General features: G+C 37.0%; 2 protein-coding genes across 3 annotated transcripts; one reads left to right on the top strand and one right to left on the bottom strand.

The window, feature by feature from the left end:
• The first annotated feature begins 21 nt into the window (after window positions 1–21).
• On the top strand, window positions 22–3,905 carry rnf181 (ring finger protein 181). 2 transcript variants are annotated; one of them, XM_067438958.1, is made up of 7 exons: window positions 22–102; window positions 720–783; window positions 871–968; window positions 1,949–2,082; window positions 2,278–2,393; window positions 3,106–3,180; window positions 3,602–3,905. In XM_067438958.1, the coding sequence occupies exons 3-7, from the start codon at window positions 883–885 to the stop codon at window positions 3,659–3,661; spliced, it is 471 nt and encodes a 156-aa protein (XP_067295059.1). In that variant the 5' UTR covers window positions 22–102; window positions 720–783; window positions 871–882; the 3' UTR covers window positions 3,662–3,905. The 2 variants fall into 2 exon arrangements, with proteins under 2 accessions (XP_067295059.1, XP_067295060.1); XM_067438959.1 differs by lacking the exon at window positions 720–783 and having other exon boundaries at window positions 41–102.
• A 1,297-nt stretch (window positions 3,906–5,202) lies between these two features.
• Window positions 5,203–20,622, bottom strand: tmem150aa (transmembrane protein 150Aa). The gene is made up of 8 exons (XM_067438953.1): window positions 20,499–20,622; window positions 17,596–17,840; window positions 17,422–17,469; window positions 17,256–17,342; window positions 17,091–17,158; window positions 10,882–11,009; window positions 9,989–10,166; window positions 5,203–8,025 (listed from the first exon to the last, which is right to left on the bottom strand). The coding sequence occupies exons 2-8, from the start codon at window positions 17,658–17,660 to the stop codon at window positions 7,727–7,729; spliced, it is 873 nt and encodes a 290-aa protein (XP_067295054.1). The 5' UTR covers window positions 17,661–17,840; window positions 20,499–20,622; the 3' UTR covers window positions 5,203–7,726.
• Window positions 20,623–21,908: the final 1,286 nt, after the last annotated feature.

Below are 21,908 nucleotides of genomic sequence, written 5' to 3' on the forward strand. Positions count from 1 at the left end.
TCTGGCAACCAGCTTCATCTTGCAAATATCGCGATAGTGAGTTGTTATCTTCGCGCTGACAGTGCAGTGAAACAAGTTTCCATTCCTGATGATTACAAAACAGTAGGTCGAATTTAATTTATTATATTTTACAATTTTAAACAAATAAGGCTATTTCACACGTTTTGAGATTTAATGAAATTTGATCAATTAGATTTACTTTGAATTATTATGCAAACTAGCTATTATTATTGTTTCAAATATGTCAGCAGCTTTTATCTTATAGAAACACTTGGATGTCTGAAATGAAATGCTGCCTTCATGTGCAATCGGAAAATGTCCTACTTCCCACTTCTGAAGTCGTTATTACGAGCTCATTGTATTCAAATTTTGACTTGACTTGAAATTTTGACTTTTGAATGTTGACGTTCAGTCCAATTTTTTATAATAGCAAACTAGTTACGTTATTCACGGTAATGTCGATAGCACGTGAAGGCAGCATTAATCCAAGCAGTACTTTATGTCCATCCACCTAATATGTGTCTCTTTGTCTGTCAGTGAGAGAGGTTATCTTACAATTTATCATGCCATGTTCTCGCTTACTAAACAGTTTTAAATGTAGTAACTATTGTAAGATCATCGTAAAATAATTCGCATTACCAGAGATGGGTCAGTGTAACATTGGTTTCAAATATATCAACATTTGTTGTAATAAGTTATCTAAATCTTCCCCTGTCCAGTTCCTGTGCTACTGTTTAGTGAACCTATTGTTTACGGTCTATGGTGTGAACTAGCAACCTCACTGTAAGCCTCACTCAGAAAATCCTGAACATTTTAGCATCACCCCACCGATAAATATCATTCAAATTGTCTACGTTCTGTTTTTATCAGGTGAAGTAGAAAATGGCCTCGTATTTCGATGAACATGACTGTGAGCCGACGAATCCAGAAGAGCAGTACAGACAGAACGCCCTGCTCGAGCTTGCGAGGTAACAAGCACTACAGTGCCATCTAGAGGAGAGTTTTTCAAACTTTATGATGCCATGGATCCCCAAATATGATAAATCTTTCATGAGGGACCCCCCTTCCTAATCTATTATGTATGAAAAAGCATTGAAATTGTTTGATAAATAGTAAGTAGTAAGTCCAATTTCAAGATTTCAAGATTACAAAAGTTTGCAGTTTTTTAAAATAATAGTTTTATTTAGCAACAATGCATTAAACTGATCAAAAGTGAAAGTAAATGCATTTATAAGAAAGATTTAAAATAAATGCTGTTCTTTTGAACTTTCTAGTCATCAAAGGATCCAGAAACAAATGTACCACAATCAGCAGCAGACAGTATTGAAGTATTTTTACTCTGGTGAAGTTTATTTTTAAAGTGTTTCGAATGTTTTTCTTTGGAAAACTTTTACTTCACAACATTCCAAAGCATATGGTATTTGTATTAATATAACATTGCACTTTTTACTGCTCTACGTTTCATACTGAATATCATTTTATACTTAATTACATAAAAAATTAGATTAGTACTTTCTTTAATTCATGTAAAAGTAATTCAAAGTTTTACTTGAGTACATTTTTAAAATGTAATGAAGTATTAATGGTAAAAACACCTTTTTATTTATGAAATGTAGTGCAGTAAAAAGTATGGCATTGAGCTTTTGAATGTAGTGAAGTAAAAGTTTTCCAAAGAAAAACACTAATAAAGTACATATACTTGAAAAATTGACTTGAGTAGAAAGTAAAAATACTTCTCTACTGTCCGCCTCTGATCACAATTTTCCAAAAAATATTAAGCAGCAACTGTTTTCAACTTTGAAATGTTTCTTGAACACAAAATGGAATTAATAGTATTAGCATTAATAGTAGTTAGTTAGTATTAAAACCAACCTTTATAGTTTTTGTCAGCTATGTGGATTGGAATGTAATGATAGAGCTGACCATTTGAAAAACATTGCGGCTGTAGGTCTCTGATGCAGGGTCTTGACATAGACTCAGGTTCATTTGATTTGTCGGATTGGGACCAGCGTCTCCCCCCTCCTGCAGCAAAAGCTGTGGTTCAGAGTCTTCCTGTGGTCATCATCTCCCCTGAACAAGCAGGTAACAGGCTACTCATTCATAATCATGTGCAAACTTCACATTAAAAGAAGACATTATTGCATGAAGCAACATTAGCATAGGCAGTAAAGAGTATTGATAATAACCATAGGTAGATGTTTCCTTGTGTTGCGGCATTGATTGAATTCAAAGATCTTTCTTCTTAAACTTCCCTCAAGCTCTTTCTTCATTTGACAGATAAAGGACTGAAGTGTCCGGTGTGTTTATTGGAGTTCGAGGAGGAAGAGACTGTAAGAGAGATGCCCTGTAAACATCTATTCCACACAGGATGTATCCTGCCATGGCTCAGTAAGGTACGTTTAGTGGTTTGATCCAGAAGTCAATGAACTACTGTTCAAAGATTTGGGGCCAGAAAGATCAAAAAGTTACAGTAAAACTCTTAAATTGTTAGAAAAAACAATCTATCTATATTAATCAAATAATCCTGAAGTAAATGTATCACAGTTTCCACAAAACATTAAGCAGCACAGTTGTTTTCAACATTGACAATGCTAAGAAATGAACATACTAGGATTCATTCTGAAGGATCGTGTGACACTGAAGACTGGAGTAATGGCTGATGACAATTCAGCTTTGCCAGGAATTAAAGGGATAGTTCACCCGAAAATGAAAAATAGCCGATGATTTACTCATCCTCAAGCCATCCTAGGTGTATATGACTTTCTTCTTTACAATCAGAGTTATATTAAAAAAGTCCTGGCTAATCCAAGCTTTATAACGGCAGTAAATGGTAGCCCAAAAAAGTTCATCCATCCATTATAACAGTAATCCACACAGCTCCGAGGGGTTAATAAAGGCCTTCTGAAGTGAATTGATTGGTTTGTGTAGGAAAATATCCACATTTAAACTTCATAAAGTATAATATCTAGCTTCCTGAAAGACAGACAAATGAATGCAGCCTTGATGAGCATTAGAGACTTTTTTTCATTATAAAATCTTACAGACCCAAACTTTTGAACCGTAATGTACATGGATAATATTTAATGTTTCTACATAACATTCCAGACCAATTCATGTCCCTTGTGTCGACTTGAACTACCCACTGACAATCCAGACTATGAAGAGTTCAAAAAAGATAAGGTAAGACTGTGCCATATTTACTGACATAACCTCGGTTTCCTGAAATGAGGGAACGAGATGTTACATTCATGCTGTTACTTATATTCATGTTTTTTTGTGACTGGGTTATTCAGGGGAAAGATACCATTCAGCGGCATATAGGTTTTTTTTTTTGCCAATGCTTGACAGCCACTGGCTATTGCAAGGCATAATGGTGTGATTGAATCAGGCTTCAGTATTTCTAGAAGAAAGGTGTTTTCCCATAACGTCATCAGATGCAATGTTTCATTGCCTCTTTTCAGGAAACTGAGGTTATGTCAGTAACCGGAGATGTTTTCTGTTTGAAGTCACGCACAGTTATTGTTATTTCTGTAACTTATTCATTGTGAACGAACACCTTAAGAATATGTCCAAGCATTAAGTGCGTTTGTATGTTTTAAAGGAACGGAGAAGACAAAGAGAACACAGATTAGAGGATCTACATGGAGCCATGTACACATGACCTCGGCATCTCAAAAACTTGATACAAATACAAATATATGAATTCAACTTTCAGTTTGTTGGAAGTGAGTTTACTGAGCAGGGACCAGGCTTTGAAATTATTTAGTTTGCTTGTACTTGAAAAAAAACTATTTTATTGTTATCCCTTTTAAGGTTGCGTTTGTATGGCTATGCACTGAAAACTGTTTGTTTGAAACTCTAATGTAGCTTTATAAATCTGATTTTATTAAAATGTTTTAAAGCAATTTTTCTTATTGTGAATTTGAATTAGTTTGCTCCATGATCTCATATTGATTCATTTTGCTCCCTGAAGAGATTTCTTACTGAATAAATCTTTATTGTGCTGATCATAAGCAATGAATGCCATAATTAAAAACAATGCTCATGACTTTATCAGTGGACTTTACATTGTCCTCTTTCCAGTCAGTAAGGCCCCATTCACACCGCAAGTCTTAATGCTCAATTCCGATTTTTTGCTCAGATCAGATTTTTTGATTGGCTGTTCAAATTACCTTTTAAAATGTGGCCTATATCCGATTTCAGTGTGAACTGTTTGATGTTTCAAACTAATACGCATGTGCAAAAGAACAATATCAATGACATCAGACGTAGCGCGCTGTTGCACTAAAGTACGGGAGGTTATGGAGGAAGTAACCATTTTCGCTTTTATTTTAAAATGTTTGTGTAATGGAAGCCATAACATTAATGAGCATGTGCTGAAGAGAAGAACGAAAAGAAAGAGAGCAAAATTGGGTTATTTTGGCCTTTTGTCACCTTCCTTTGGCACTGAAGCCACGTTTTTCTGTGTCCACGTTCTTCCATTTCGTGTGCTATTTTTTCAAAAACGGAGCAGTTACGGTAGGATCCTTCTAGCATAGCTTGAATTGAAGCTATGAATATGAATCTCCCCATATACTAATTAGGTCTAACATCCCACTCTCCCTCCATTGACTCGCTCCATCGCTGTTCTCAATATCTAGTCAAGTTTTTATCGCCGGCACATAATTGTGACAAATGACGACGTAGATTGACGTAAAATTCACATCAAATCCGCCTTGGTTGTTCACACTGCGGCCGCATTGGAAAAAATCTGATCTGGGTCTGATTCAGGACCACATATGTATGTGGTCTAAATCTGATTTGAAAAAATGAAAAATCAGATCTGGGCTAGATTTGAGTGTTCACACTACCTCTGAAGAAGTCTGACCTGGTCACTTGACCCCCAAAAAATCAGATTTGGGCCACTTTTGCCTGCAGTGTGAACGGGGCCCAAATGAAACCCTTCTTATATAATATGGTAGAACTCTACCTCATGGAAAATGTGTGAATTTTAAGTGTTTATGTAAAATGATGTAATGACTCAACCTTGCTAAGACAGGCTTGTAATGACTTTACTAATGTCGAAGCAGAAAATTGTCTGAATTCATAAAAAGTCCAATTGTCTTTTCCATATTTTTCAAATAAAAAATGAACTTCTCTAAACATTGTGTATTATTAGTTCAAGTGAGTAGAATAATTTATCTTTGAATGATCAGAGACAGGTACAGATACACTTGTTTATTTTTCCATCAGATGTTTTGGTAATTATTATTCAATATAAATCTCTTGTCAAAGAAAATCATTGAAATTATACATAAATCTTACTCATTTACAAAATAAAAATATTCTTTGCATTGTTTTTATTTCGATTTTGGAGTGTGATCCTCAAGTCTCTGTTCTGTTCTCAACAGATGCATTGTGTTGATAAAAAATACTTTGATTACATCATTTAAAGGCATCAGAAAAATAACTTCTATCCAGAGAACAGCTGCAGTTCATGAAACATCCAAGAAATAAACATCATCAACCAAAAACACATTTCAATCATTTTCATGTAAGTGTGGGATCCTCAATCCTATATATATATATATATATAAGTGTAGGCTCTTACAAACATTCTCACAAGCACAGATACATCGCAAAAGTTGGCAACAAAATTAAATGAAAATATCTAACAATTTTCCCATGTGATTTTAATATATTGGACCAAGTCTAAGAAACAATTCTTACACAATCTTTTGCTCTTAGGGGACCTATAAATGCCTAACCTATTATTCAGATAATATAATATGCTCTATATGCATTGACAAGTATTGAATGTAATTTATACCAAATGATATGGAAAAAAAGGCAATGAGAAATGACATTAACATTAGCTCAATAAGCTTATTTAAACATGCTTCATATTACCCAAGGTTTTATTCCCTTTTGTTTTGGTTTAAATTACGTTTGACCCATTATGTTACTGTACCTCTATGTGCAGTTTAGTTTGGGTGTATTGTGTAATGACCAAATAATAAATTGTGGAGGTAGCCATGAAAAAAAAAACATCTTTCAAAATGATATTTAATGGATGGTTTCAGTTGTACAGTGCAGCCCTGTGAATCTTCTCTTGCATGCGAAGAGAAGGAAACAATATTTCAAATAGCTCTCCAATAATAGAGTCAACAGAGATAAACATGTATGATGCCTAGAGACCACATCTAAATTTACTGTCTAATCATTGGCATGAAACGTATCTGTCCCATTGAAGGGCAGCAAACAAACAGAGACGGTAACTGGCACATTTCTGTGTGAAATTTAAACATAAAAGCACAATAAATCCCAATACAGACCATTTGATTGATAGTCTGAATTGGAAACATCACACAAATACTACAGTAATGCTAAGGCCACCATAACCACTCAACCCTCAGATTTCAAACACGGTTTCCTAGGTTCCAGCCTAGAGACCAGTCAGTTTCATTCATATAATCGCTTCAAAGTGATAATATTGCAGTACTGTCATTTTCTTAGTGGCTATATGTGTCCTGCTACATAAAAAAAACAATGAAAGTTAAACGAATCAAAGGCATATTTAACTAAATAAAATGAAACCTTTGGCAACAGAGAAAAACAAAAACTGATGTGCTGATAATGTAAAATATCACTTTTCAGTCTGATTAGTTGTTTTGATGAAACGCAAAACAATCAAAAAAAGATGTGTAAGCAAAATCACAATGTAAAACGCTGAATGAATGTGGCATTTTTGGAGTGGTTTTAATGAACCTTGACAGAGAAAAAAATAATAAAGACATTTTATTTTTAAAAATATATATATATATAATATATAAAACGTACAGTCAATGCGAATATATTTACTCTACGGCTTCTCAACTGATCAGGAAGGCAAGGTTAGAGCTGGTGTCACCTTACATCACTTCCTCCTGCTTGAAATGAAAAACAAAACCCACCTTGTCAGAATAAACAGGACAAAAGCAACCCAGCATGACAAAACATCTATCTTACCCACTGCATCATTAAAAAGGCCACTATTACAAAAATGGGTAAATATGACTTAACTGAACGCGTAAGATTTCAATTTAAATGTGTTTTTCTACTAATTCCAAAATAACAGGTACTCAAATGGCTATAGTTCGATCCATAGCTTAGACATTCACGATTTCAAAAATGATAATACTCGGTTCCTGATCGTCTGCAATCCCAAATAAAAGTGAAAAGAACTTAAAACTACAAGTTCATTCATTGTGTAACGTGCAAATCATCCATTTGCAACAGTAAGGGTGGGCAAGCAGTAGCAAGCTCTAAAAGAGATAACCCTGAAACATTTGTGCAAACGTGACAGTAAAAATTGACCCCATCACCCAGTTCAAGCAACAGCAATGTAACATGACAAACCACTGGATCTGTGCTTACAATAACCTTAAAGTGGAGCTAAAATCCTCCTTCTGTCTTTCTCTTTAGAAAAATGCTCGTTCTGTCCTTCTCATCCACAAACAACCTAACCGGAGCTTCTCGCAAAGGCAAAACAGGACGGAAAAAAAGACAAATCTGTCAGACAAAAATGAAATCTGAAATGGTAATATACAACAGTCACGCGTGTAAATCAGACCAACTCTTAACCTGCCTCGATTCGGTCTGAACGGTTCCTCGAAATCACTTTAATCTCAGCCCAAGCGTGGTCTTTAAAAGCGTGGTCTTTAGAGCACCGTCGTGAGGCATCCCACCTGCCAGTATGCGACTGCGTTTAAAGCATTGCGATGTTCTCATGAGTGCAGTTCAGATGAGTGGAGGTGCTGCTTCCTCCAGGAGATTTCAAACCCTTGCTGCTTCCCAGGGCGCCTGCTTGGATGTCGTCTCCGATCATGACACCGGGCCCGTGCGAGAGGTTCCTCTGGAGGCCGGCCATCATGGTCTCGGTGGTAACCGTGCCGAACTCGTAGGTGAAAGTCCCATAGAACACGAGGATGATTACAGTGAAGACCCACTCACAGATGGCCGCTGCATGTTGTAAAACAAAGCTCTCGTGGATGAAGAATATCCCACCTGAGGAGGACCATCAAGGATTCAAACGTTTCAAAAATGGCAGCTTATAATTGTGTGAGCTGAAGGCACAGCTGGTCTCTATGGCCTCACTTATAGTGAGGAAAGCCATGGATTATTAATGGAGAGACTGGTTAATTAGCTGCTCTCATAGTTACATTAGCCAGCAACCCTTTCCTCCAGTTGGGGAAAAAAAACTATCCATAAATCATTGATGAACACAGCGGAGATAAAGAAGGAAGGCCGGGAGACTCCAGCTGGGCTCATCAGTCTCCATGCCGACATTTACACCGAAGCAATTAGATTACACCTCCACTATAATATGAGTCAGGGGCTTCATGATTGTGACTAGAACCTCAGCAGGAAGACAAACAGGTAAAAGCTCAGTACTAGGGCTTTCCTTGCGCTGATTGTGCCGCAAATTATTTAAAACATCTGATGCTAAATGGTATAGTTCAAATATGGCATCATTTATTCACCCTCATATTGGTGCATACCTGGATAACTTATTTGAAGAGCACAAAAGGTGTATTTTTGAAGAATGTTGCTCTTTTCCATGCAATTACAATGAATGAGAATCTTGGAAACTATAAATTTATCATAAAACTAGTCTATATAACCATACTGCTCAATATCAAGTCTTCTGAAGCTATAATAGCTCTGTGATGATGAAATGAAAGTAGCGATATATCTTTCTTCTTTATTGTTACAGACATTCAAGAGCAACGGATTTCCTGGAAAAAAAAGTAGGGTGGGGTCTGTCCTATCCGGTTGCTGATTGAATGGAAGATTGATATGAACGGAAGCTTGCAACTGTTAAAAAAAGGGGCGGGTTTAAGCAGACAGCGTGATTGGAAAAGTCTGGCATATACACACGTGTCATGGCGTCATAGCGCCATGAAACACCGCCTCTACAGCACGTCTAATCCAGTAGCCTCGCCCACCGATACACGAACATCATTAGTTGACCTCAGACAACAGTATAAAAAAATTAAAAAGCCAGTTCATGACACCTCTAAGAATGAGATGAGGGTAAGTAAATGATGACAGAATATACATTTTTGGTGAACTATCCCTTTAACTCTTTCCCCACCAGCGTTTAAAAAAGAAGAAGAGTTGCCAGTTGCCAAAATGTTATTTTGTTTAATGAATGTCTGAGGATGCAATGTATCAAAATAAAGAGCTGACCCGTCTTCTTAAAAAAAGTAATTTTTTATCAACACTTGACTATTGGTAAGTTTCATAAAAAAAGCAATATTTTGAACAAAAATCTGAGAAAATCACTATTTTTTTAAAGACTGTTTCCAGATCAGATCCAGACCGATTATCAAACACAGATGGAATAGATTGAGTCCATCAATACCCCTAATGCTTGCACAGTCTTTTAACTTGGCCTGGGTCCACATTTCATTCAGTAACATTAGATAATTTTGATTCATATGCCATTTAATGATGATGATCATTATTTTACATATGCATATGATTACATGCGATCGCTTGTTTTACTCTGACTGTAAGTAAAAAAATATGGACATAGTGTCTGTGACGTCACCCATAGGATTCTGAAGTGCAGATTCTGGAGCCTGTCCCTAGTGGCCAATCGAGGAATTGCAGTTTAAGTTACTTCCGTATTGGCTTCAAAAGTAACTGTGGGAGGTTGCCGCTTGGTTTTACTGGCAGCTAAAACACAGAAACCCAGAAAATTCTGTGTTTGGCGGGGAAAGAGTTAAAAGCCAACTATCCCCAGCGTGCACTTATTGCATGGAATAGAGCAATCAGTACAATTTCTCAAGAAATTGAAGCATGTTAGTCATTTAGTTTTGAAAAGACAACAGCCTTTAAATTACACAGGTAATACAGTCTAAATAAACAAGTCAAATAAGTAATCAATGTCAAGACATACAGTATTGTGAACACAAGCTTATTCATCATTTTTTCAGTCACACTCAATAACAAGGAAGGATACTAAGAACCAGTGTGATGAGAGCACCAGAAGCCAGTGCTACGCGCATGTGAGCCATCCAGTAGTCCAGAGAGGTGACAGCCACCCGGTAGGTCAGCAAACACTGCAAACACACGAACAGAATGCCTGCTGGAAAGGCGGCACCCGCACCCACATAGTGAAGTGTTTTTGCATGGTCCACCTGTCCGAAAAGCAGTACAACATTATTGAAATAATAATAATAAATCAAAGCATTGCAAATAAAAGACCAGGGGCCTATTGCACAAAACTAGGGTAAGTGATTAAGACTGGATATATCTTGGTGATCCTGGCTCAATTCATCTGCTAATATACATTTATCTTTATTGTTCTTGGTGTGAGTGTGTATTAAATTTTGCAAACAGATGACAAGCTCACCAAGACATCCCTTATCCTAGTTTTGTGCAATAGGTCCCAGGACATTGAAACTAGAAAACAGACACTGACATATATGTTTTCCTGCAACAAGAAACTTGCTTATTGCACACTCAGCATATGAATTGAAGTGTTGTTAAGGATGAGGGGGAGAAACGTCCTCTAAAATCCATTTTGAAGAATGAGACTGCTGCATGCATAGATCAATACTAATCACTTTGAGAACATCAGCCTTTCTGAAACACTCTGATGCTGATCAATGCATCAGTCTGAATTTACAGCCCATGAAAAGACAAAAGGTAAAAAAGTCAGCCCTTCATATCTTCTCATAAAGCACTAACAGAAGTCCAAAAGCATCCTACCATGTTTGGTATGTGAATGGGGACTGGGGCATGACAAAAAAGTCAAGGTGTAAAAATGTTCTGCTATTAGTCTGCTATGAGACAAACGTGTCAGACAATTATCCTTCACCAACAGTGTATAGGCAGAATTCTGTGACTGACCTGGAAGTTGCCCACCATGACTAGTCCCAGAGCATTGGTACATCCAGACACAAGTCCGCTTGTGTTGAGCCAACAATGGTTCCTGTGCTCGATGATCTGAGCGTACCGTAGCAAACACACCAACACCACTTCACATTAAAAGAAAACAGAAGTACAAGTAAGGCAATCAGACCATGATATATTTGAATTTGTTCTGCCAATATTTTAAGTATATAGTTTTTTATTATTATGACATTATTATTCACATTGCAAATATCAAATCAAGTAGTAGCAACTATGAAAAAATGATGCTTAAACTTTTCTGACAGTCCACTACTTGTATTCAGCAATGACACATTCAATTAATCAGAAGCCATATTTATAATGTTACAAAGGATTTCTATTTGAAATAAATGCTGTTCTTTTAAACTTTCTATTGGTCAAAAAATAACAACTGTTTTCAACATTGTTTCTTAAGCACCAAACCAACATATAATAGGGCTGTCAAGCGATCACAATTTTAAAAAATCAAATTAATTACACAATGTGACGATTAATAGCAAATTAATCACACATAAAATTTGGCTGAGAAATTACTCCAAAAAGATAATTTATGTAATAAATTATGTAATAAAAAAAATCAAAAAGACATTACAAATTATCTCCTCAATAGCTTGAGAAATAACTATTTTTGGGTCAACTATATCTTTAATGATTGCTTTTATTAATATGGAAATATGAATGTATACTCTAAATAAGAATCTGACAGTAGGTGGTGGTAAATGTCTAATTGAGTCATTTATTCATTTGATTCATTCATGAGAGAAGTAATGGTTCTCTCTCTCCATCATTGGTTCACCCGTTTCGTCTAAAACTCATTCAGAAGTGTATTGCTCGAAGACAGAGATGAATAGCTATGCTTTGTCTTTATTTATTTGTTGGCAAAACTGAGCAAAACAGAATAAAAACAACACAATGTTGTCTAAAACAACACAATATTAACTTATTTTATTAAACTGTTGTATAAGATCAATATTGCATTTGAGCTCGTATGGATAGTAATTTCATGAATTTCATAATTCATTACGTGTGTGATATGGCTTATATATCATGATGTAAATATGAGGAAAAATTGGTAATGTGAAAGCCATCATGTGGACCCGGGTTAGCTGAGCTCAGGTGTACTGAATTCAAGACTACCTGAAAGATGCGTTATTCACGTGAATGTGAAAGCAACACGGACAAGAAAAGTAATGCGCATGCGTTTTATTGGATGACGATGTATTTAGTTTATTTTAGTTTACAGAAGTTGGAGAAATAAGCTTTTTATTCAGCCTTTGATATATATCATGGTCATATAAGAATATCCTGTTAGTTTCAGAGCTGAAAACTTCCTTGTTAGTCAAAGAAAAGCTTTTCAAGCAAACGAGAGATCTCATAATATGCCAACCTTGTCATAGAATGCAGAAACGCCACCTCAACAGATAAATATGTAAGCCTGCTTCTGTAGCGCCGCTCACTGACTCTCACTGTGGAGCTAAACGGATCATGCTACAGGGCAATAAGCATGCCGAAGATAGCGAGATAGTGCGCCGTGCCTAGTTTTGGACACAATCGCTGCATAAGCTTCCTTCAGATTCTACTACAAACCCTATTCCAAAAAATTTGGGACACTGTACAAATTGTGAATAAAAAAAGAAATGCTATAATTTACAAATCTCATAAACTTATGTTTTATTCAAAATAGAATATAGATAACATATCAAATGTTGAAAGTGAGACATTTTGAAATTCCATGCCAAATATTGGCTCATTTTGGATTTCATGAGAGCTACACATTCCAAAAAAGTTGGGACAGTTAGTAATAAGAGGCCAGAAAAGTTAAATATACATACAAGGAACAGCTGGAGGAGCAGTTTGCAACTTATTAGGTCAATTGGCAACATGATTGGGTATAAAAAGAGCCTCTTAGAGTGGCAGTGTCTCTCAGAAGTCAAGATGGGCAGAGGATCACCAATTCCCTCAATGCTGTGGCGAAAAATAGTGGAGCAATATCAGAAAGGAGTTTCTAAGAGAAAAATTTGCATGTTTATCATCTACAGTGCATAATATCATCCAAAGATTCAGAGAACAAGGCTGGAAAACCATAATGGATGCCTATGATCTTCGGGCCCTTAGACGGCGGCACTGCATCACATATAGGAATGCAACTGTAATGGAATCACAAAATGGGCTCAGGAATACTTCCAGAAAACATTGTCATTGAACACAATCCACCGTGCCATTCGCCGTTTCCAGCTAAACTTTATAGTTAAAAAAAAAGCCATATCTGAACATGATCCAGAAGCGCAGGCATTTTCACTGCTGGAAGGTATTTCCAGGTTCTAAAACAACATATTCTCTTATCCAGATGTCGTCTCTTTTAGGGAAGACCTTGCATTTTCCAACATGACAATGCCAGACCACATACTGCATCAATTACAACATCATGTGTACACGCAGCCCCATCTCCGTCAGTGTTTAAACATATAACAGCGGCGCAGATGCCCATAGCCCGTGATAACTTTACAGATCAACAAACACAATCATACCCTTTTCCCTTACGTAATGTCACATAAGGTGAATTCAGGGTGATAGGAAACTTTTCCCCAAGTCATCTTAATGCCAAAAAGTGTCCCAATCACCTTGAATTCACCCTATATCAGGAGAAGTGGATCTTGTGTTGTAAATCCAGCAGGCTCAGTCAGTGTTTAAACATATAATGGCGGCACGGACGCCCACAGCCCGTGAAAACTTTGCAGATCAACTAACAACCATTTTCTACTCTGTTCTCTCACGTAATGTCACATTACATATATCAGATGAAGTGGATTATCTTGCGTTGTAAATCCAGCAGGCTCCGACTCCCTGTCAGTGTTGAAAACATGTAATGGCGGCGCCCCGCCCACAGCTCGTGATAACTTACCGATCAACTAACACGTGCACTAGGCGAGCTAACCAATGAGCCCATTGCGTATTATAGAACCGTATTATCCTTTTAGAAGGAGGGACAGAGCAGTGTAGAATAAAGGTAAAATATATGAAAAAATATTGCAATTTTTTTTAAACGAAGTATGAACACTTTACAGTGCACCCCAAAAACACAAGTTTTCCACCCCTTTAATGGGAATGTCATCCATGTTGTATTCTGAATAAAATATTGAAAATTGAAACTTCCACATCATTGCATTCTGTTTGTATTCACAATTTGTACCAATATCCCAACTTTTGTGGAATCAGGTTTGTATTAGGAATAAGTGGTTGAGCTTTATTATTAATGAAGCTCCAGCTCACTTGTGGAAGACATTGCAGTTTGTTCCTTCATTTGTTTACAAATTTGTTTGTAACATGATGTGAGGTCCGGTTGATGCATGATGGGATGTGAGGGAAGATGTTTCAGCCGGGACTTTTTACTGCGCCGAGCCGAAGTCCTCTCAGAAGTGCTATTCAGCCATACATTATATTTCTCCTTTTTAATACGATTAGAGAAGCGCCACGTTTTATTTTGTCACCATACTAGGTCGTTCAACTATTCGTGTAACTGTATTTAAATAGGGAAAACGTGGAGGTGTTTGGTTGCTTCTAACTTGATCTCTGTTTGGTACCATAGTGAATGAACTGGACTTAGTGGCCTAAGCTAAATGCTATCAGATCGTCACCGCGTGTCAGAGCGATTAAGTGCACCCACTGAGACGAGAGAGGTGTGTATCAACTTGTTTTAGTTAAGGGAATAACAGTTTAATATGAAAAAGCGGTGAAGTAACCCTTTAACAATTTAGTTAGTTTTAGAGTTCTTTCTTTTCAAGACACATTCATTGTACTGCTTTAATTTCAATCAATGTTTTCTCTTTATATTTTAATACAGTTAAGAAATCAAATTTGAGTTACTCACAATTTTCACCACTGATTATTTTTGCTTGCAATTAAAAAATAAATATGATTTAAATATAAATCTGATGTTTTATGAAAGTTATTTGCTATATATACATGGACTACAATTTTAAATCGCCATGTGAGTACACATTACATTAAAATATATGCTCTTCAATAAGCTGACAGAAAGCAGGTTAATGCGGAGAGGGAGTGAAATCTTTGCGTGGCAGGGGGAGCTGCCACAAAAACCTGCCAGGACTGAAGGCAGCCGCCATAAAACCCGTCACTGCTTAAGGCAGCTCCTGTAAAACCTGCCAGTGCTGGAGGCAGCTGCCAGTCCGGTAGATGCGTGTGAATGAAAGGACAATGCTGTTCTTTCTTCACAATATGCAATTCTGCCGTTTTTACACAAACTGCAATCATGGACTTATTTAAAACTTATATATTTTATTCTGCTATTTTTGTTTGTAATAAAAGCGCGCGTCACCATCTGCGTAAAACCTGCCTCGAGATCTCTCACTTTTACAGCTCCAGAACGATGCAGGAGAGCAACACACTGCGATCATGGACTTATTTACCACTTATATATTTTATTCCGCTATTTTTGTTTGTAATAAGAGCTCGCTTTGCGTCATAAGCGTTGCGCCTACCACAACTTAGCGTCGCGCCTGCCGAGAGATCTCACTGTTTTACAGCTCCAGAACGATGCAGGAGAGCAACAAACTGCGATCATGGACTTATTTACCACTTATTTATTTTATTCTGCTATTTTTGTTTGTAATAAGAGCTTGCATCACCATCCACGTCGTGCCTGCCACAACTTAGCATTGCGCCTGCCTCAAGATCTCTCATGTTGTACAGCAAAGATTTTAGTCCTACTGTTAATGCGTTTACATGTTAAACAAACTTGATGTAAGGGACAAAGATCTAGCAGTGGCGATAGGTTAATGCCTAATGCACTTTGAAGCCTGGCAAACAATCAAGTTAAATGAAGTGTTTCCAGCAGATGGCACGCAAACTTGTGCCGCGCTAACAGAATACCTACGATTTGTGTGTATCAGAAAATGTAATATTGTGCGGTCAATTTTTAGTAATTGTTTAGGGCAATTTCCCGATTTCAGTCGTCATACAGTAGCCACCAACGACCCCTTTTCATAAAGCACGTGCCTCACTCTAGGCTGGTCGCTGTGGTTGATTTGACGGGAGTCACACGCGTAATGCATGGATACACATGACTGATTATTCGTCTTAGCCAATCACGCTGACAGGAAAAAAATAAACAATGTAGCGACGGCAGGTTTAGGGAAAATAGTGCAGTAAAAGTACCAATACATTACTTTAAATGTACTCAAGTAAAAGTACACTGTTTTTAAACAACTTAAAAAAGTACAATTCCTGAGAAAAACTACTCAATTACAGTAACGAGAGTAATTGTAATTCGTTAATTTACACCACTGATCATATTCATCATCAATCAACTGTATGTAATGTTAGATGACCTAAATATGTCCGGGGCATGTGTGTTCATTTTTTTTAAAATTAATGCGTTAAATCTACAGCCCTGATTATAAATGATTTCTAAAACTGTCTTGTTGTGACTGTAAAAAAAAAAAAGACAATTTTGAAGATTTTGTTTAAATCTACTAAAACAGACATTTTAAATTATAATAATTTACAGTTTTTACTGTATTTTTAATCAAATAAACACAGACTTGTTGAAAAATGTTTAAAAATCTTCCTAACCCCAAACATTAAAACGGAAACCTGAAGTGTGCTGCTATATGTTTAAAACAAATGTTACTTGATTTGATATTTTGTTATATAACACCAAGATATTTATACATTCCTAAGCCAAATACTTTTTGGGAACAACTTATTTTATATGTTACTTTTTTGCTGTATTTTCCCACACAATTCTTATGGTTTTTAACTTATATTTATAAGGTCTTGATATCTTACATGTTCTGATGTGGTGTGTAAAAGTGTGTAATAACACCTCTGATTTCATATCACAACAACACAAATAGAAGCAGATGACAGCCAACCTTCAACAAGATAAGGACAATCAACCCCCTATTCATATCAATATATCAACACACAACATAATTAATTGACCCCAGAAAACATTCGTCTGTAATGATGCAATATTAAGCATGTCCCCTCATGCAGGCATCCATCTATGTGACACCTCTGCCCATCGTGACTCAAAAAGCTTTGAATGCAAGGGTGCTGAATGCTTCCATTCATGCTTTGTTCTGTCATTCGATAAGTTACTGCTGCTGTAAAATGTGTGGAAATATGTGAACAAGCAGTCTTACCCATAAAAGCCCCCACATTACCAATGAGACTGAACAGGCAGCTCTCGGGGGGGTAAGATCCGCATTTACTGAATCAAAGGGAAGACAAAAACATTGTCAGGTCACACTGGAAATAAACACAAATACGAGTTGAAATAAAGAGGAAGAGCTCAAAATAAAGACTACCTGATGAGGGGAATGTCTTGAATGGTGCAGCAAGTTTTCTGGAAGCCCAGTTTGGCTGTTTCCTCTGTGCATGTCACATTGTACGACCTTTAAAATAACAGCATTGATAATCAAATGATGTAAACATTACACTCTAAATAAACTGACCGAAATAAGCCCATCTCACCAGTTTTCGACAGGGCAAACATGGTGGTTCATTACAGCCATAGCATATCTGAGGATAGAGCAAAACATCACTATATTGTATATGTTGTTTGCTATTTAACTCTGTATATTTGGAAGAAAAAAAATGACAAACAATAATGAACAGTTTTAAGGGTGACAGCATATTGAAACTCACACTATCCATATCCCAGTGATAGAGAAGGCAGCCAGGCTGACAGGCAGTATGATCCAGGCAGTCATTGGTCTGACGGTGAGGCCGGTCTGTCCCAAGCATGAGGGGGAGGAACACAGTGGGCTGGCGGGGTGAGACAAGGGGGGGATGACAAGGGGGCACTGACATGTAAGGACACACAGGGAGGGGACATGAGAGGAGGAAAGGGATGCCACGCTGCCCCTTCTTTCTGGCTGCCAAATCCAGGCCTGATCAGTTTTTTCAGAAACAAAGGAGAGGAGATAAATAAAGGAGAGACTTGGATCAAATTACAGTAGAATTCATTTTACAGTCCTTTTCCCCATGTACATATTACGTACTTATTATAGTAATTGCAATAACTAGGTGATAACTAGATTACCTTCAACCTACCCCTAAACCTAAGTACTTTCTTGTGTAAGTACACTGAAGTACCTGTCTGGCTATCACCAGACCAAGCTCAATTTAAAATTGAACATTGGTCTGGGGAGTCTGCTCTGTATTTACTATTGCACAAGAGGCGTGATCAGCGGGCATTATTCGAATAACTCGCAATTGGATAGTCCTTAACCAATCAGACCACAAGAGGCGTGATTTATGGGCAACGACCCATTGTTTTTCGAACCATTGTTTTTTTAAAATCTGTCATCATATTAAACCCACCAATAGCACGCCAGGTGAATAAGCCAGTCTGTGATTGGTTCCTGCAAAAGTGTAACAGAAGCAGTAGAAATGAATGCACGGGTTTCCAGACTGAGTTGCCAGGTGAAATCAAATCGCCGGCAGATCAGGCTGGGTTTACCCAGCCTACTGAAGTACACATACTGTAAAATAAAGTGCAACCCAAATGATACATTCTTTAATTAAAATTAACATCTTAACAGCCAACTTTAAATGTCATGACAGAATTTGCAGTTTATTTCACTTCTATAAAGTGACATTTTGCAGATTGAGACAGAATATTCAATAAGATAAAGTGAGTGGAAATGTTGACATCAGCCATAAACTAAATCAATTTCAAGGTGGAATAAGTTATTATAATTTTATTAAATAATACTTAAATAATGGAATAATGTGCCGCAATAAGACCAGGAATGTGCATTGAAGTTGTGATTAAATGGAAGCAGCCACAGATCAGATCTTATATTGCGAGTGGAACAGATAATCAAAAATTTGTAGGACAGGGTTTGGTTCAATCTGGTCACTGATTAGATGGATGACAAATCTGATTGGAAGTTTGCAATGGATTGTAAAATGGGCGGGGTTTAAAGCAGACTTAATGATTGGAGAAGTCCAGCATATGTCACCACATAATGGATGCGTCTGAAAACCTAGGCAGCGGACTTGTTGCCTCGCTGCCTTATCAGACAATGACTTGTAAGGAAGTGTTTGTATATGTAGGCACCTCACGAAACCTCACTGACTGATCTCGGACAGACTTCTAAGGCAGTGTAACAGTTTAATGATCTACAGCAAAAGAGAGAGAGAGCTTTGATGAGAACTTAAAAAAAAAAATTACTACATTAGCAATTTCTCACTAGATATGACAAACGTGGAAAATTTTGGTAAAAAAAACAACAACTTACATTTACACACAAACTAACCAGCAAATGCTCAACTGTCACTGAATGGAAAGCACAGGATTGTGGGATATCAAAGGCAGTGAAGGATACATATATGCTGCCTTCAAAAATTTATAAGATGTGAAGCAAACATTAGATTTGGACATGCCTTGATTCCTTCCTATCTTGAAACGTGTCCTCCGAAGGGAGCATTATCCAGGTTTCGGACGCAACCAATGTCTGTCATTTCACTGGAATATTAGGTTATGAGATTTTGATTTAAAATGACGAAGTAAAAAAAAAAAAGAGGAACATGAATGATTCATTTACAATAGGACTGCTAGCATGCATTAGAAAATATTTTCATTTCATGCTGACTTTAAGAAAGGAAAGATAATTCTTTTTTATATATTTATTTGAACCTAGAGCAGCCAAGCTAATGGTCATGCACACATTTTTAGAGCTTGTTTCCACTGGCAATTTGCCCTTAGATTTTGTAACAAAGAGCACTTCTAATCCAAAGTCATATCCTGTAGTCTGAGTTTCTAGGTTGCAGTGATCTTCGTTATAAAAACTTAAGCTGTACTGGAATTCTGCACATGACTGACACATGATGCGATCTGAAAACCTGGGTGGAAAGCAAAACTGATAAGTGACAAGCCACTTATGAGCTGTGGTATGATGACTTACAGTGAGGTCCAGACAGTCGGCCTACTTGGATTTCAAGCATATGAGCAATCAGAAAATCTAAACCTTACTTTAGGATATAACGTTAGACCAACAGTTAAAAGCATCAGCACAACAACAAAAAAAATCGGTTACTGTGTTGACACCAACAACCCAGGCAGGTTAATATCCGGCTGACTTCATGACATTTATTTGTATTACAAACTAAAGTAGCATACAGGCGGCCTTCGTTGATCTCACGGTATATTTTGTACAATCAAACACAGTTTTGCATCTCTGGCTCTTCTGGTTCGTTTCTAAATATAACGTTAATGACAGCCGGTCTCAATCCCCAGGTAGCAATTCCGTGTTCACTAGCAATGAAGCTAACAATGGTTGTGTATCGAATCCTAGTGCGCTGCCTTCTTAGATAGCTTTTTCGTAAAACATTCGAACGCGACAGATATGCCCCAAAATGCTGTCTATGTAGGCAGCTCACTCGGTTTTGAGACAGCCGCAGAATCCACCAAAACCTTGAAACGATTGCTGGCGCCAGAGAAGCAAATTCATTACTGCTTGTAAGTGACTTCAAGAGATGATACAGAGTTCTGCTGTGAAAAAAATGTTTAAGAAGCAAATAAGACATTCATATTAACATACCTCAAGTCCTGCTACTCCCTGCTTCCAACCTCACTCAACTGTGGTTGTTGCTTTAAGATAAGGCACTGTTGCTAAACATGTTCCTTGCGCCTCACTGTAATTGTAGTTATTTGTCGATTTGAAATGAATGCGTTACAAATGTGTCGCAAGTTTTAGATGACTACTTTACCCACAATGCCAATTTACGGCGGCCGATGGGCTGGAAAGAAACAGCCATAGACTTTATAAAATGGTCAAGACCGGTAATATACCACAGCATATGGTAATACAGCGACGTTCAAAGGCACAACAGCGTAATGCCTTGATTTTGTGTTTCATAGTTTAAAAAAATACATACAATAAAAGTATGTATATTATATTGATATACCTGAATGATGTAAAATTTTGCAGCATTATCCACTTTTTTAAATATTATTTTTAAATATATATTTTTTAAATGTATGGCAAAATAAATTATCTTAGAGAAATCATTAATAGGTGTATGGGCATAATAGTACATTTTAGCTGTCCTCTATGACTAAAATATAATTTTGTATCACCATATCTTTATAAACCAGGAAAGAGCAGACTCTAAAGGTGGATTTCACATTTTTATTCGGCATTTAAGCATTTTAAACGGCCCTTTATTAATTGTATGTTTAGTATAATATTTATGTTAGAAATGTATCCAGTTTATTAGTCATATAGCTCATATTTATTGGCCAGAATGTGTTTATCGGCATTTAACATGTTGGGTGTTTCAATGAATACTATTTAAAATGAACTAAAAAGTGTATTATTGGGTACACATCGTCTGGAGTACTTGCTATTTTCTATCAGGGACATTTTCCTTGTTTTTGCTATGATCCAAAAAGATACATCTAACAGTGATAATTGTCCATAGCCACTGTGTTGCTGTAAGAATTATCCCTTGTCATTCTATTAAGCTGAACTCTGGTATGATGATGTATTTAATATATGTTGCATTGAAAATGCCTTTATATCAATCAACCAGGTATAAATAACTCAGCAAATAGATTTAAAATATTCATACTATTCCTTAAAGGAAGTGTATGTAAGACTGTGGCCAAAACTGGTACTGCAATCACTTTCAAATTACTGTAGAATTACTGTAGAACCCCCCCCCCCCCCCCCCCCCCCCCACTCGAGGTTGCCAGATAAGCTCCAGGATCCAGCAGGACGTTTGTAGCTGCAGCTGTGGTAAGTAACTAGAGCAGAGCTGGCAACCCGGATGCCGAAACACTACTGACTTCGGGATTGGTAGATAGGTGGAGGGTGGCCTCAGTTCAAAACACATGTCAACATAAACATCAGTTGAGGGCTGCAACAACAACTTTTAAATGACAATATCCTGGCCGGACTACTGTTGTCACTGATATAAGTATTTGAAATTAACATGATTTCTTAATG

This window comes from Pseudorasbora parva, chromosome 3 (genome assembly GCF_024679245.1).
Source record: "Pseudorasbora parva isolate DD20220531a chromosome 3, ASM2467924v1, whole genome shotgun sequence".
Taxonomy (NCBI): Eukaryota; Metazoa; Chordata; class Actinopteri; order Cypriniformes; family Gobionidae; genus Pseudorasbora; species Pseudorasbora parva.